The sequence below is a fragment of the Podarcis vaucheri genome (assembly GCF_965113315.1).
Source record: "Podarcis vaucheri genome assembly, chromosome: 4".
NCBI lineage: Eukaryota > Metazoa > Chordata > Lepidosauria > Squamata > Lacertidae > Podarcis > Podarcis vaucheri.
Genome location: NC_138762.1, coordinates 31,503,963 through 31,521,676, shown reverse-complemented (window position 1 = coordinate 31,521,676; position 17,714 = coordinate 31,503,963). Strand labels below are relative to the sequence as shown.

The 17,714-nt window shown below is 44.9% G+C and overlaps 1 protein-coding gene across 1 annotated transcript in view; it reads right to left on the bottom strand.

Moving 5' to 3' along the window:
* The window catches only part of ARHGAP31 (Rho GTPase activating protein 31), an 89,335-nt gene extending 75,235 nt beyond the window's left edge, over positions 1–14,100 (bottom strand). The window contains exon 1 of the mRNA XM_082221537.1: positions 13,980–14,100. Coding sequence (XP_082077663.1) covers positions 13,980–14,079 — 100 coding nt within the window. The 5' untranslated portion in view covers positions 14,080–14,100. The remainder of the gene's footprint in view (positions 1–13,979) is intronic.
* Positions 14,101–17,714: the final 3,614 nt, after the last annotated feature.

The following is a 17,714-nucleotide window of genomic DNA, read 5'->3' as shown; positions in this document are numbered from 1 at the left end:
GAGGAGGTAGCTATTGACATTTGGGTGCCAGGAGCCATTTTGAATCACGGTAGCAGACCAAAACATGACTTTGGTGTGACTCCACCCGTTTTTTAGCAAAGGTTCTGCTGCCTCTTGAGCTATTGTCATCGTACTCAGTATGAGGGCTGCTGAACTGGGGGTGAGTGTATACATCACCGTGTGGGTTCTGAGAGCCATTTTGAATCAATATGGCAGACCCAAACATGACTTTGGTGTGATTTCACCTAATTTTTTGGCTCACAAATGACACACTATCCATTTCAAAATCACAATGTTGGGGGGGTTTTTTTGGTTTCTAGAAATTCACAGGCAGTGCCGGGCACTCCACGCTGATAGCAATAGTGATAAATAAAAATAAGTTGCATTTGCAGGCTCCCCAGAGTAAAACCATGAATCGCTTTGAAGTCTTGGCTGGAGAATGAAATCAGGCCACAAAGTATTCCATTACTTCTTTGCCTCATGTATCTGCCTTCACTCATCTATGACGTCTGTATTTTTTACAGCTGAAATATACTACATGCTCCAGAATACACACCCACCCACCCCAACTCAGCATGTATCTGCTGTAAGAAACCGTTGAAAAGATGGGGGTGGAAATGCCTTCCCTTTGAAAAAATGTATCCTTGTAAAATCTGATTTGGAGAATATGCCGCCGAAAACATGTGATTTGTTTAGCAGCCTGGGAAGAGGAGAAGGGGACCCAGTGCATTAGAACGAGATGTGTGCCTCACGCAAGGACTGCAGAGGGAAAATGTAAAACAGGATATGCAGCAGAGTGAAACGTTTTGTGGTGTTGTTGTTGCTGTTGTTTTAAGTTTGCTAAAGGAAACGCAGAAACAAAGCCGAGAGCTGTGATAGCACCACGAATGTTCGGCTGCAGTGACAATAAGCCGCGGCTCCCAGGAAACAAGCAGCAGATTGAGGAAATAATGAAAACATAATCTCAGACGAGAACGGACAGCAAAGGAACAAGAGCAAACATATGGCTTCCGCTCCCCGTGATATCAGTGTTAATACATGGCTCTGATTGACAGGGCTTGTCAGTTTTCCCTTTGAGGTAACCAAATTGCTGAATCTCCAGAGGAGATGTTAGCTAAAGACAAGGGGGGCGGGTGGAGGGAGGGAAAGAGTCTGCTGTTATAGATTCTTGTTCTCTGCCGCTCTGCAAAGACTGAAGGATGGATTTCATGCACCTGTGGAGACTGAGAAAAGCGCTGAAGTCCCCACTCCCCAAAACTGAATGCCTGATATCTCTGAATATCGCCAAGCAGTTCTTCTCATGCACTAATTATAGCGGGCCTGTAAATAGCTGTACATCTCTGAATGCCTTGGGCCAGTCCCTCCAGGTGACCAGGCATACTGCTCTGTGTACAACAGGGGATAACAGGTGTTCTGATGCGCTAAGAGGACAGGCAGATGCACATAATTTTAGCCAGAAGGCCACTGTGGAAACACAACCACCGTATTTCAAGCACACGTACAACCCACAAGGGAAACCCGTGCTTCCAGCTTTCAGCAGAAGCTGGTTTCGCACAGCACTGATTGGCTGCTCCTAGTGTGAGTCATAAAGCCACCTCTCCCTTTTTCAGTGCAAGGCTGTGGACAGTGCTGATTGGCCGACCCTTGTCAGTTACATATGCAGCCACCACCCTGCTGCCACCTTCTCAGCTAAGTAAAGTAGTAGTAGTACAGTACTACTAGTAGTAGTAGTAGTAGTAGTAGTAATGTTGAGTAGGAAAGAAAGGAAGATACTGAAAAAACATAAGACAAAGTGGAAAGGCAGGATGAAGAATGAGAAGATCAGATGGAGGATAGTTTGGGTGGGTTTGCAGGTATTGTGTGTTACAGGAGCAGGGATAAGCAAAGGTCAGTCCACACCATAAATCTGCATTGCTTCTGTTTGAAGGTATGCCTAGATGCTGCCTAACTGGTGTAATTTTTTTTATGCGTACAGGTTAATTTTTATGAACTTCAGCCTTGCAGATAATTTTCTTTCCAAATAACTTATCCTCACATTTGCCTTCTGAGGGCCTGCCCTCAATACCAGGCAAATGTAGGTGGCTGCTTAGCGGCACGTTTTTCAAAAGTGGGTGCCTCTTAATGCAGCAGAAAGTAAAGACCAAATACTGCAAATAAAACTTTTCACTTATTATAATGCATTACTTAGTTCACATTCAATCACACCTACATAGTCATATAAATATTTGTAGCTTTTGAATATGCATATTGCGCACACATTTTGTCCCCTTCCAGGCAAAAGATATGCAAATGGGGCTAGGAGAGAAAGAGAGAGAGAGAGAGAGAGAGAGAGAGAGAGAGAGAGAGAGAGAGAGAGAATATATAATAAAATCTTGTGCATGGATGCTTTAGTTGAGATCCCTGCATTGCAGGGGGGTTGGGCCAGATGACCCTCAGGGGTTTCTTTCAACTCTACAATTCTATGATTGTATGCTCAGATGCACTCTCTTTATTGGTTTAGCATTGTTCCGCAGCACAAATACAGCTACCAGGAATGAACTGCAGGGAACCCTGGCTCACAGAAAGCCCAGCTTAGAGTGCCAGAATGCCTAAAACTATCCTGAGCCTCCAACTTTAGCAAACACTCAAGCTAGACAATTTCAGTTTATTAAAAGCTCAAACAGCCAAGCCAGATTTTGTTCTTTGTTTTTTGCCCAGCAAGAAGAAAGCCACATATATGAACTTACAGAGATATTTTGCACGTATGCCAGCATCTACCGCAGTCTACGCCTACAGACCGTGCTTATTTCAGTATATGCCACTATTTGCAGCCTGCTACGTTCTATAAATAAGGACTCATTTGCCTGGACATTTTGCTCATCACATAGCGTTCCTTCTAACAGTGAAGCGGGTGGCACCATGGTGACCAGCGAGGTGGCAAAACTGGCCTCGCAAGCATGGGGGAGGAGGGTGTTCTGCATATCTGATAGAAACCCAAATATGCAAGAACATATTAGTTTAAATATTAAATAAAAGAGAAGCCAAAGAAACACCAAGCTACTAGAGCAATCATTTGATGTTTGGGTTAGAGTTTCGGACTAGGACCTGGGAGACCCAAGTTCAAATCCCCACTCAGCCATGATGCTCACTGGGTGGACTTGGGCCTATCACTCCTAGAAGCACAGAATTGTAAAGCTGGAAGGGACTAAGAGCGTCATCTAGCCCCAACTCCAGCAATGCGGGATTTGTTTGCCCAACGTGGGGCTCAAACTCACGACTCGAAGATTAAGAGTCTCATGACCTTTAGGTCCCTTCGAACTCTACAATGCTATGATTCTATGCTCTACTATTTTATCCCCTGCTAAATTTGCCCATTTGCCCTCTGACGAAGAAATGACCAGTCCATAATTTTAATGGTAGGTTTAGTGTAGTAGCTATACATCAGCCTCAAAATCTTACTGACTTGGAGAGGATCTGCAAAGAGGAGTGGGACAAAATACCTCCTGAGATGTGTGCAAACCTGGTGGCCACCTACAAGAAACGTCTGTAATTGACAACAAGGGTTTTGCCACCAAGTACTAAGTCATCTTTTGCAAAGAGGTCAAATACTTATTCCACTCATTATAATGCACATCAATCTCTGACTTTTGTCTTCTGGGTTTCTGAGGGTTTTCCTGTTGTTATTCTGTCTCTCACAGCTACAATAAACCTACCATTAAAATTATGGACTGGTCATTTCTTCGTCAGAGGGCAAACGGGCAAATTTAGCAGGGGATCAAATACTTTCCCCCCTCACTGTATGTTCCTTAAACTTTAAAGTATCCAGGAATGGGTGGAGCTGAGATTCGGATCAGGTTATGCACAAATGTAGGTGTGCACCCTCTGCCTTCAGTTTCCCCTGAACTCTCACCCATTCTAGCCCCATGTCATGGCCCTCCAGTCTAGGCCTGGCTGGACATTGTGCTGCAGGAGAAGCGCCCCTAGCCTGAAACACCACCACTGTGTGCTACATATGAAGTTTTAGGGCTGACTGTGCCACATGCTGCATAGCCTGTGTGGAGCCTGGTGCTGTAGCACTATAATGCAAAAACTGAACACTCAGCCCCTATACTGCCCACAGTATGAATTGGGGAGCAGGAGAGGCAATCAGCATGGAATCAAACAGGCCATAGACTCATAGCTGGCAGGTTCCTCAAAGGTCACCTGGACAAACCTGCTTCCAGTGCAGGAACTCTGCTATTACTGCATCCCTGCCAGGTGATCATTCAGCCCTTGCCTCATACTGCCATAGGAAGTTTGCTTCTGAATACCAGTTGCTGGAAGCTACAGGAGGGAGAGAGTCCTGTTGCACTCGGGTCCTGCTTGCAAGCTTCCCACAGGCATCTGGTTGGTCACTAGGAGAAGTGGATGCTGGAATAGCCGGGCCACTAGTCTGATCTGCCATGGCTTATCTGACATTGTTCTGCTTAAAGGACTCTAACAAAGGAGAAGTAGTGAACTTCTGAGGCTGTCTCTTCTGCCGCTGAGCAGCTCATAGCATCACAAAGGTCTTTCTGACGTTTTGTCAGAATCCTCTTTCTTGTCCTTTGAACCCGTTGGTTCAGGTTTTCCTCTGAAGCAGCAACCCCCCCCCCCAAATTTCATTCTACCATTTATGTGACAGCCCTTCAAATCTCTGGAGATGGTTATCCCATCACCTCTGAATTGCCTCTTCTCCTCATAGGACTCAGCTGCCTCAGCTGTTCCTCACAGGACTTGGTCTCCAGGTTTTGGGATGTTATCAATATGCACAGATCAAATTCAGCTTTAAGTCAGTGACAGACTAAGAGAGAAACAGTAGCAGGGGTCTGCTGCTCAGCCAACCTTGCTTCTCCAAAGCTTTACATACCTGGCTCTAGACAGGAAGTTAACTGAAGCTCTGTGTGTAAGAGAGGGGCAGAAAAATGTTTGAAGACATGTGGCTTTATTTTGGTGTGTTTCTTTCCTCTTCAGTCGCCTGGCATGATCGCCTGATTAAAACATTATCGCTATGTGTGTTGTAACTGTGCTGAGTGCACTTTGGGCTACCTACTAAATTTAAGTCTCTCTGTCCTTATTTGTGTGACAAGCCAATACAACGATGACGTATGTACACAAGGAAAATTTTCAAAATGCACTCACTCCCTCGTACACATATGTATCCAGAGAAGAACATATCACTCTGTCAAAAAGTCTATTAAAATACAGGCATGTGCATGCAGTTATGGGAGGGGGGAGCCACGATAGAGACAACCCAAATTCACATCTGGACAGCAGGTTTGGAGTTTGGCTCAAAGAGAGCTTCTCCTCAAATCAAAATGCAGACTCCACAGAAAGTATCACTGTTTGGCAGAACAAAGAACAAAAGTACAAACTATGCAGCAAACAGCATGAAAACCCAGTTTCCTTCTCACGTGTGCCTGATGCCCAGATTTCAAGATCTCTCCTAGGGAACGTTTGCAGAGGAATAGATGGAGACCTGGATATTTTCCTACATTTCTCTGACACTAAGTGTTATGCTCCTCATATGTAAAACAAAAACCAAGGGCAGCTTTAATATTTTCATCGTGTTATGAGTCACACAGGGGACTGTTGGTGCTGAGCTTTAAAGCCCTAAACGGCCTCGGCCCAGTATACCTGAAGGAGCATCTCCACTCTCATCATTCAGCCCGGACACTGAGGTCCAGCAGCGAGAACCTTCTGGTGGTTCCCTTTGCAAGTGAGCTTACAAGGAACCAGGCAGAGGGGGTCTTCGCAGTGGTGGCACCCACCCTGTGAAATGCCATGCCATCAGTTATCAAGGAGATAAATAACAACATGATTTTGAGAAGACGTCTGAAGGCAGCCCTGTATAGAGAGGTTTTTAAGTTTGATGTTTTATAATTTGTTGGAAGCTGCCCAGAGTGGCTGGGACAACCCAGTTAGATGGATGGCATATAAATAATTTGTGGTGGTACATAGGAATTTGTTCTATATTGAGTTAGGCCAATTATCCATCCAACTCAATACTGTCTACACCGCCATCATCCCTGACCATTGGCAATCTTGATGAGAGTTGCAGTCCCAAGCATTTGGAGAGCACCAGATCGGGGAAGGGTGATCTCCAGCTCTCCAGCATGTCAGACAGAGGTCTTTCCCAGCTGTGCTTGGAGATGCCAGGAATAGAACCTGGAACCTTTTGCATGCAGAATAGATGCTTTACCACTGAGCTATGGCCCATTCTCTAATATTAAGGGATTTGTAGCACTGGGTAAGAAAAAGCTTGGTGCGCCCCCTCCCCAATACATGTGGCAGTTGACCAATGCCCCTAATTTATACTTTATAATTATGCCAACAGAACCTTAGCATTCTTTCTTCTATATGTGAGTGAGAGAGTTTGTTCTAGGAACAGAGAATGATTCTTCATGTCCATAGTCAGTATGGGGGCCACAATGGCCAAAACAGTTCTCCTACAGCATGCTTAGATGGTGCTCAAGAAACCTCCTCTGAAACCATACTGACTACGGCAGCAATACTGGGACAGCATTGAATGAGTTAATCCTCAAGCACACTGCAAGTCTGTGAACTGAAGGCTTCTGACCGTCCTGATAATCCCAATTTAGGGCCAGACTTCACCAGCCCACTAAGTACTCTAAATAGCTTTGCTGGGTGGCTACTTGAGGGTGCAATAGTAGTGGAGAGGCAAGCTTTCTCCAGTGCCATCACCACCACACAAGAGGCACAAGTATGTACAGTAAACTCACAATTTAGAGGCTTCTGCCAGCTTTACATGCTTGGCAAAAAATATAGAAACAAATAGAAAGGGGGGCGGAAAAGGGGTGGGCTTCCAGGGAAAAAAGACATTGGCTGTCCAACCCACCATTGCACCCAATGTGTTTTGACTATACAGGATTTTGGCTTTTCCCAGAACATAACACCAGCAGAGGTTGTGGGCTTACTGTACTCTAACTTATCTTCAGCTGTGTTTGCTGTGAGCTTTCAATCACTTGCATCCCAGGTGTTGTTGAATTGGGTTCATTGTCCAAAGTTCTCTAGAAAACCAGGGTGCCCTTTGAGCTCCACAGCACAGGAGAGGATACTTAGGAGTAGAGATGAAGGAGAAATTCGGTTTGGTTTGAATCCTAATGCGAAACTGCCCAACTCACACTTTCTGAAACAATATGAGAACCAAAGCACAGCGATACTTTGAAATTTGCACTTCTGTGAATTTTGTGATGCACCCTTCCAACCAAGTAATGTGTGCCAAAATGTGTATATGAAGAGGAAAGTGTGCCTTAAAAATGTATATATGGTGAAAATAACAGAAAATGCATATATTAGACTCATTTTGTTCGCAAAAATATGTATTTAATATAATTTTGCACTAAAACGCTGACTAATTTTAATAAGGTTTTTTTTTTAAAAAAAAAAAGCAAACTGAACTTAAGACTAGAAAAATAAGAAACCCGAAACTGTCAAGATTTGTCCAGCCTACTCAGGAATGATCCTGTTGAAGCCAAGGTTGTTGGCAGGAGTAACATTCATGTCAACTGGAAAATTCTCAAGAGAAATAGTTTTTTATAGTATTTTTAAAAAATAAAAACTTTAATTGTATGATTTTTCAAAACATAACAAAAACAATTCTCTGTCCAGTGAAATAAAGTTACAATGCAGATTCCAGTACCTTATAAAAGGAGTTAATTTATCTAACAAAAAAGCTGATGTGATAAATGCCATTTGCCATTTTATAAGACAGTGTAACCTCATTGCCTTGCCTTCAGTTTGTGATCCATCAAAGACCCTGGATCCTTTTTGGCAGTGCTAAAATCTGGCTGGTATCCCATTTTCTATTTGCGGCTGTGAATGCCTCTTCCTTCTCTTCCTTGATGTTTCATTAAACTGTTTCAGGCTGAGCTCAGTTTACATTCAGTGTTGGGTTTCAAAACTATACAATAGGAATCTATTAACGTTAGCCAGAAAGAAGACCCCCTGTGTCTAATGAAGTTTACTCTCAAGTAAATGCACACAGAACTGCAGCTGCAGGCTATGCAAGATGAGATTTACTTCTGACCCAACGTGAATAGGATGGGACTGTGTGTCTGTTTGCTCAGTCATCATCCAACCACCAAATTCTAAAAGCCTGACTTAGCATAAATGCCCAGAGAGTGTTCCCTTTGCTTGAGGAAGAAATTGTGGGCTTGGCTCTGAGCGGACAAGGCAGCCCAAGAAAAAAATGTGCTGTTTCCAGTGTAAGCTGCAGAACAAGGAATTCCAGTTTACATTGCTGATGTCAGGGATTAATAACATTTTGTTTTTGTTTGGTTTTTAAAAAGGAACTGACAAAGTTTCCATCTCCGGTTGCAAAAGAAAGCTTGAGAAAGTATCTGCTACCACAAGGGATGCAAAGAAGCTGAGAAATTTCCTTTTTTCATTTAAAGGAGAAAGCAATGGAGAAGGGGTGCCAAGGTGTTTTAATCATCATAAAACTTTAAGTCAGTGTAAGAAATCCCTAAAATAGTGAGGGGAAACACCTCTGGGAGTTCATGTGGTTTCAAAGAAAATGAGACAGTGGATGCACTTGTGGCATAATCAGTATGCCTCCCTTTGACCCTTCTGCTGTTGTGTGTAAGGGGAGGGAGTATTTTAACATTCCTCCATGGGCAAGACACATGGCTACCAGCACAGCTGCTGTCTTGCGCATAATTTGCACCAGAAGTGCAAAAAAGAAAAGGCTGGCTTGTGATGAGTTGTGTGCACACTCCTTTTCACACTGCGCAACACCCCAAACTACACTTCAAAGCCAATCTTGCTAGCAGCAAGTACTTAAAAGGTAAAGGGACCCTTGACCATTAGGTCCAGTCGTGGCCAACTCTGGGGTTGCGCCACTCATCTCGCTTTATTGGCCAGCATGAGTAAGCCGCTTCTGGCGAACCAAAGCAGCACATGGAAACGCCGTTTACCTTCCCACCGGAGCGATACCTATTTATCTACTTGCACTTTGATGTGCTTTCAAACTGCTAGGTTGGCAGGAGCAGGGACCGAACAACGGGAGCTCACTCCGTAGCAGGGATTCAAACCGCCAGCTTAAAAGCCACTTCCTACAAGGAAGGAAAAAGGAGGGGAAAGGAAAGCTCATCATGACCTCTTCTTGAGGCGCTCTAGATTTCCCAACCTCTGGCTCTTCCACTTTTGAAACCCTCTTTCACATTCTTTGGTTTCTCTTCTTCCTTTTGTAACTCATACATTTTGTAATGTATGACCAGCCAAATGAGTGGCTGCTTTCTCTGTTGGTACACACTGCTAGCAGCCAATATTTGGCAGGGCAGAGCTTCATGTAGTAAGAACATGTTTTACAGCAGAGGTGTTGAACCATCAGCCTGTGGGCCCATTCTGGCCCACCTAGACTTTTCTGCTGATCCACCAGATCCTCACCCATTTCACCAGCTCAGGGTGTAGAGGCATCAGCAGTGGCAGCACCTTAAACATAAAGTATTCTGGCTCCTGAACCAATGGCAGCTGCAGCAAGGAGCATAGCGCCATTGTTTCCTGGCCACTTGAACATTGCAGATTGGAACACTCTTTCCTGTTTCCTGAGCATTCCAGTGTTTTCCACATCCTGGGAATGACTAGACGGTTGCTAGGAGAAGGAGAAGGAGGAGAAGAGGCTTTCCTTGGCTATTCTTAAGGGTGGGTAACATCATGGTGCAGGGCTGGGTGAAGAGACATTTAATACTCTGCACCCAGCCCAGCACTGTGATGGCAAGAAAAATAATGCCCTCTCTACTCTTCAGGACCATTATCAGAAGAAGAAGAAGAAGAAGAAGAAGAAGAAGAAGAAGAAGAAGAAGAAGAAGAAGAAGAATAGTAGTAGTAGTAGTAGTAGTTTGGATTTGATATCCTGCTTTATCACTACCCTAAGGTGAGTGAGGCTGAGAGACTTCAAAGAAGTGTGACTGGCCCAAGGTCACCCAGCAGCTGCATGTGAAAGAACGGGGACGCGAACCCGGTTCACCAGATTACGAGACTACTGCTCTTAACCACTACACCACACTGGCTCCCTGAAGAGCAGAGAGGGTTTAATTTTGCTTCCCATCTCAATGCTAGGCTTGGCAGCAATAAGGAGGAAATTGCCCCTTTCCCTGCTCCTGTGCTGATCTGCACATATCACATGAGAAATCTCTGTGCACCCCCACGGATGCACACGAAAGAGAAAAAAGAAAGGTAGAAAACAAAGAAAAGTGAAACGTGGTGATTGTCTGGATGCAATCCAGGAGAAGCAAACTATTTTGCTATGGGAGCCTCAAATTCCAGGTGAGCAAGTCATGATAGTGGCCATGCAGGCAGGTAGCTGCATGGGAACCAAAGCTCAGATGACTGTGTGCCATTCATTTGTTCTGAAAGCCTCCACAAGGCTGCTCGTCGCGCTTCTCCTTCACCTGCCAATCATCAGAGCAGGAGAAACAAGTCTGTGTTTAGCCCCACTTTTACCTCAAACAGTTTCACCATGGAAAAGCCCATCAGCCTCTGCAGTAGGGGCAAAAGCAACATTTGTGCTCTTCAGTGGCAGAGCAGGCATGAGGTTAGATTGACATCTCAGCCAAAAGTAAGCAGTTCTAGCAACCCAGTCTCTCCCCTCCCCCCTTGCTGCTTTACATAAGCCAAGGGTGATTGCTAAGAGATGACCTAGAAGGAGGAAAGCTGTATAGAACTGCCAAGCCACTTCCTGTGACTACATCTAGACATTTGTTTTAGTCAGGATCTCTCTCCCAGCCATCGAACTACTAAGTGCCCTTCCCTAAGTCGTAATGAGAGCTGGAAGTATCAGTGCACAACTCAATCAAGGGGAGAAACTGGTTTGAGTGGAAGACTCAGGACAGGCAAAAGAAAGTACCTCTTCGGTATGAAACTCACTTTCACAAGAAGTAAGGGGGTGACTTCCCATAGAAGAAATAACTACCCAACTTTTAGAAGACATCTAAAGGCAGCCCTGTTTAGGGAAGCTTTTAATGTTTAATAGGTTATTGTATTTTAGTGTTTTGTTGGAAGCCGCCCAGAGTGGCTGGGGAAACCCATCCAGATGGGTGGGGTATAAATAAATTATAGTCAGGGGTGGTGCCAGTTCAATAACTGGAAGGTCACAGGTTCCCCACCTCTTCCTCACAGAGCCCCACATCTGAATGCTTTACTCTGAATAAGAAGAGGAAACACTCTAGCCCAGTGGTTCCCAAATGCTGGTCCAATTGGCACCATTCACATTAACGAAAACTACCACAGAGACAAAGTAGGGGGTCCATGGCTTGGTCTTTTGAGAAATAGGGGGTTCGCAGTACTTAGCTAATTGGAAACCTCTGCTCTAGCCCCATATCATATGTTCCAGCTCCTTGAAGAAACAAAATCTCAAAGGAATCCTAAAACCTTTTTTTACAAAAAAGCAAATAAATAAATAAATAGTGGCCAGATCCATCTGTACTGTCCACCCTTTCCACACAGGAGGCAAAGTGATGTAACAGGTAGAACGCTCCCGCTTTCAAGGTTATTGCTTGGCTCCCTTTGGTGGGGGGGGGTCTGAACAAACGCTTTCCCCTGATAGATGGTTGCCCATCACAAATGACGCCATTTCAACTCAAGGGCTCCAATTAGGGTAATTTGGAGGCTTCTAAGTCTCATGCTAGTGACACCTGACCCCCGCCTGCCCTCACAGCTACCTAGAGAGCAGATTTGTCTTTAATATTATTCCACCTCCTTGCCTTGCCGCAGAACAAAGGAATAAAAACTCCCACATCTCTTCTGCTTCTTGTTATCGTTAAGATTTAACCTACACCCTATGATCTAACTCACATCCTTCTAATGGCTCCTGTAACAATGGAGTCTTTCATTACTAGATCACACACTGCTGGCCAATGGGACATGCCATTCAGCAAACATGAAAAGGAATTCACTTTTGCCCATTTTTGCTCCTCACAACAGACCACGCTGGTAGACCGAGCCATCTTGCAAAAGAAGCTGGTGACAAAGTCTGCAGTCGCTGGAGAATATACAGGATCCCATCACGCCTTTCTTCAAAATAAATAAAAGCTGCCTTCTTGTTTCTGTTTTCCTGGCTACATTGAATTGAGAACAAGGCAGCGCAACTGGAGACCCACAAAGCCATCTATGGTGGCCCACAAGAGACCAGTAAATCTTCTGTATTTGCTGCCCTTCTGAGACTGCAAAAAACCCAGGGTGGGAGGAGGTGGCCATCACGCAGAAAACAATACATTTACTTATTAAGACACTTTTCTCCCCGCATTTAGCCCCTAGGGCAGCTTACAATCATTAAAGAAATGCATTATAACAATAAGCAAGCAAACAAAACAACAACGGAGAACTAAAAACCATAGCCAGCTAGAAAATACTCACATAGGAAGCTGCCACATCAAAACAGACCTTTGGCCTATCTAGCCTACTGCTATCCACACACAAAGGGTGGCCAATGTTGAGCTCTCCATATGTAGCTGGACTATACCTCCCATCATCCCTTGCTGGCTGATGGGGCTGGGGTGTTGCTGCGTGGGTGTTGCTGTCCAGGGACCACAACCGAAAAGACCCTGACTCTAATCCCAAGTTGCAGCAAAGCCTCAGAGGAAGAGCGCATTAGGCAGGCAAATCACGTAAATCCACATTTAAAATGGCTGGTGGACAATGCTTGGTTTTGTGGATCCCAAGTTGCTGAGGCCTGATTTGGGAAAACTTAGACCCCCCCCCTTGTAGTTCTTCCTTCAGGTTCCTTGATGAACAGGCCTGAAATATTGCTATGGACTGCCAAACGAGAAAAACAGCAACCTAAAAGTGGCTGCATTTAGGCAGCAGTTGCAATGTACACAGCGACACAAATGCCATGAACATTTGTCAAATGAATTAAGCTTAGCTTGATGGACTGATCTGGGGGGAAAACACATGTTCTGTATAATGTGCCTGTGTAAGAGAGGAAACACGAGAACAACGTCATGTACTCTGGCAGCCCACAACACTGAGTAACAGCAAAGTCCCTTAGTTTATTATGAATACACTTCCTTTCTGAGGCATCTGTAATGACTGTCACCCACATTTATTGAATAAACACCCTAATAATGTTGCTCAAGGAGCCGCCTCGCCCGGAAAGTCTGAGTTTTAGGAAACCAAATAAATCTAAACTGGGAACGTCATGTGGATGCAGATGGCAGAGGAGGGAGAAAATCCTGGGCGATTTCTCATCAAATATTAGTTTCCAAGAAGAAGGTGGGAGGAATCCTTCTACCTCCAAAGACCCAGCAATATGTTTCGCGTCACCCAGCCCACTTTTAAGAAATGTTCTCTGCTTCTCTCTCCTATCTCGTCCGCTTGAAAAGCAGATTGGCACTGCCACCTCCCACGGTCTGACACATCATATGCTCGTCTGAGAAAAAGGATTGTAGGCAAGGGGTGTGGGTTTCTAGTAAGAAGCACCAACTGCTGTGCTCCCACTTTGGCGGATCCTTCTCCCACATCCTTGTCTCACAAGTAAGAAAATTTGGGGAGCCTTGCTTGGGCCTAAGAGCCACCGTTACATCTTCATTGCAACCTTTATTCTGAGAACTGATGTGTCTCCCGTCTCCATTGCTTCTGTGGCATCCTGTGGCTGGGGGCAGGGAAAGTCTTGCGAAACACGGAAGGGCCACATCCTAAGGAGCAATCTTGAAGCCTCATGCTCACGCACCCCACCTCTGAGTAACTGAAAAGTATCTTTTCTCTGTGTGCCTCAAGTTAAGAGACTTGATGGCAAATAGTTAATCTTCCTCTCTCTCACACAGCAAAACATTTCCCTGAACTAAGCACATTGCTAGTTGGTCGCTGACAGAACAAGGCACTAAAGTCCTATCCAGACCAGATAATCATTTCTGTAGACAATTAATCCTCCCATTCAAAAGGCACTGCAATAGACCCATCTCTAGAGAAAGCAAGAGTAAGGCCTTGGTTGTTGTTGTTTTTTAAAAAATAAATATTACCATCTTGTCCTGTGCTCTCCAGATAGTCTGTCAGATCACAGCCGAAGACGTTTGTGGCTCCTTTCCTCTTGACTTTCGGCTTTCCTCCCTTGTTCTTCATGAGTTGGTTCCGAAAAGAGCCCCCCTCCTTCTTTTCCCCCCCACCCCCCTCGCTTTGCACCAGACAAGTGCAAAGCTCCCCCACTCCCTCAGACCCTCGCCGTCGCCCGTGTCCCGCTTCCGGTCAGCCACATCGAAAGTCCAGAAGAACTTCCAGCTGGACGTCTCCACATTAATCCCCACCAGATGTGAAGCTGCTGCTGCTGCGGCTGCTTCTGTTGCAGAAGGGAGAGGTCAGGACAATGCAGAGATCTCCAGCAGGCAGCAGCAGAGAGATCATAGCCCAAGTTCAGGAGGCTTCTGCAAAGAGGGAGGCGGATGGTGGTGATGAAGCAATGCCTCCAGGGAGACTGGTAGCAATGGGGCAGATGTTAGCTGAAGTTCCCTCTTCCTTCGCTGTCAGGTCCCAGGAACCTCCAGAACCAATCCAAGCCGGCAATCAAAAGTATGTCAAGATGGGTCCTTCAGGCAGTAGAGATTGCAAAATGATTCTTCCACGAACTTGTAAAAAGACAGAGAGGGAGGGAAAAGAGCAAAATGACAGAGAGAAAGGCAAGCCCACTACTTTTTACACCCCTGGGGGGTTTCTTCCCCCCCCCCCTGCAGCCACTGGACAATGTTAGGAAAAACAAGTGCTGGGTTCCCTAAGTTAGTGCCCTCACTCTCGCTCTCCCCTTTCCCCTGTTTTTACAAATCCTGGGATTATCCAGCTCAGGAAATGCTGGAAGGAAGTTAGCTGAGGAGGGGGCGGAGGATGGACTTTTTTGGCAGTGAAGAGAGAGAGAGAGAAGTGTAGGAGTGGGGGGAGAGGCAGAGAGTGAAGGGGGCTGCTCAGAGCAGGGAGAGGCGGGGACGTCCTGCCAACTAAAAGGTAACGGGACAGCCTGAAAGGAAATAATTCCACTCAGTCAGGCTGCAGCAGCTCGGAGCTCTGACGTTTCCTGTTCCACAAATGGTCAGCTCTGAAATAGGCCTAGGGAGGGGCTAGAGGATGGGGGGGAGAGAGAGAAAGAGCATAACTGGTTTCAATAAATGCCCAGCTCTACTTATTTGGTGGTGGTTGTTGTTGTTGTTTTGCCACAGCACCACTCTCAACCCAAATGCATCTTACTTCATACTTGGGACAGAGTGCTCTTCTCTCTCCTGCGTGCGGCAGAATTGTGTGCAAAAGGGGATCAGGCAAGCAAAAAGAGTTGTGGCACAAGTAAAGAGAAAGGTAAATGCAGCAAGGAGATTCTCTCTGTCCAGCGCCTCCCCCCGGCAGCCACCCCCCGCAACACTCCTTCAGATCAGAAACCAGCCATCAATTACCTCACAGCCTGCCCTTCCGCAGTATGGATGCAGTGTAAAAAAACTTATCAGTTAGCAAGAAGGAATCTGCTACCCTCTAAAAAGTATGGATATTACTGCACAGCTTTCATCCTCACTTTTCTAAAGTATGTTCAGCACCCAAACAATAATATTACATTATTGCACGCCAGCACAACCTCCAAGCAGTGCAGGATTCCAGGGGTTCCTGGTGCTTAACCAGGGTTTGTGTTTCCTCTGGGAATGAGGCACAGCAGAAACTGTGGTGCAGGATTCTCGGTGTTTGAGAACCAAGGCGTTTGAGTACCAAGATGTTTGAGAACCAAGGTACCACTGTCTTTGCCATTTCAAGCTGAGCCCCTTAATCACCCATCACCTCACCAGGAAGCTAGCTTGGCTATATCTAGGAATTAGAAGGCTTGATTATCTTTTAACACTTGCTGGATCCAGGGATTGGAGACATCTGTCATACAGTTTAACACTCACACCCCAAACTCATAACAATGCATTTCTGCATCTTTATTTTAACTGAAGAATGCAGAAAAGCATTTCAATAGGTGGGGCCAGGCACCAGAGCCTTCATTTCATAGCTGTGGGCATGAAGGCAAAGAGTTCTATCTTACAAGCTGCATTGTTTACTACTAGTCCAATTATTTTTCTATCCCATCTTTGTTTATAGATTAAAACCAAGGCAGCTTACAGTGTTTAAACTACCAAGATACCAAATGCTTGAAATGTTATCACTAAAACATCCAAACCTTTTTTTAAAAAAAAAAAAAGTATAGAAGATACATGAACCATCTACCTATTCATCTTTGCAATCTCCACGCTCACAGACAGGTATAACTCTAGAGACACATTTTCTTTTCCTGTTAATCATTCCTCAGAAGTCAGAGATAGGATGGCAGTAAGGCACTCTGCAAACTAAACATCTGGCAACATAGAATTTTGGGGTTTCCGCCATTGCTACCATCTTCCCTGGGATTTTTTTTTGTAAAATGTTTTTTGTTTTTTGCGCAAAACATGTCAGAGTCTGGGTATTTTGAGCTTCTTAAGTCAACCATGTTGGGCAATCACATGAGTCCTCGCGGACCTTATGACATACAATGTCATCACTGATGGTTGTTTCACCAAAGATGGTGAAACAGCATTCTAGTGGGAAGTCTCTCGTGTACTGTAACTGATGAGGAACAAACTTCAAAAGGGCCAGACGTCGGATTCAGACAAAAGAGCCCTAAGAAGCAGATATTGCTCTGAGCTTTTTCTTTTTAAAAAAAAGAAATAAATGATAGCAGCTAGACAGAGACTTGCTTTTGTAAGACAGCAAATAAATCTTACTTCCCACCATGGAGAGAGAGAGAGAGAGAGAGAGAGAGAGAGAGAGAGAGAGAGAGAGAATTGCTGCTTCTTGGCAAACTAAGAAACCAACCATACCCATGCAATGTTTTGCTGCAGGACTTCATTTGTATACACTAATCGTGTTCCCAGTTGTCCAAATGCTGGTCCTTACTTAGTTAAAACAGCATCACCAAAGGACAAGATGGAAGGGGAAATCTAAAGAGGGATACACAGACACTGGAAGTAGCCCAATGGAAACTTCATACATGCTCAGCAGCCACACGTAAAGCAGATTACATGTGTGGATGGACATGAAATGGAGTGTTTGTGAAAAGGGCAGAGAAGGATGGATGGCATTCTGCCGTGTTTTGCACTGTAATGTTTCACCCCACTTGTTTGTACCTATATTGGGGTCCTTGCTTTGCTACCACGTGAAAAAAGACTGATCGCCATCTTAAAATTACAGGAGACAGGAGATAGGTTTCATTGACAAACTGGGGGGAAGTGATGCAGAAAAGAGCAGTTCTTTTAAAGCATTAAGTTTCCCAAAGTAAAGTGCGACAGTTAATAAGGCTCTATGGAAACGGATTGCTCATGCCTCCAAATTGCTAATTTGATCTGGGTGTGTGCATGTAAAATCACTAAGGGCTTGCGGGGTTGGTGGGGGCCTGGAAAGGAATGCGCACCCACAGTGGTAAACACAATAAAGAACAAACAAACTCTTGTTGAATTGCATCACCATAACATTGGAATAGAAGGCTATTCCACAAGGCTGGAGCCATCTTAAGCGTTTGGAAATGGAATATGTATAAAAAGCTGCTTTGCAGCCCAACCAGTGCTTTTACAAACTGGGTAGTATATGGTGCAATCGTACAATATGACTGAGAGGCCATAGAATCCAACAGAGGGCGAGAAATGTTAGGGACTGAGATATAAAAGCCAGGAGCTAAATGGCACCTTAAGCCTAGGTTATGGGCACAGCAACAGAAT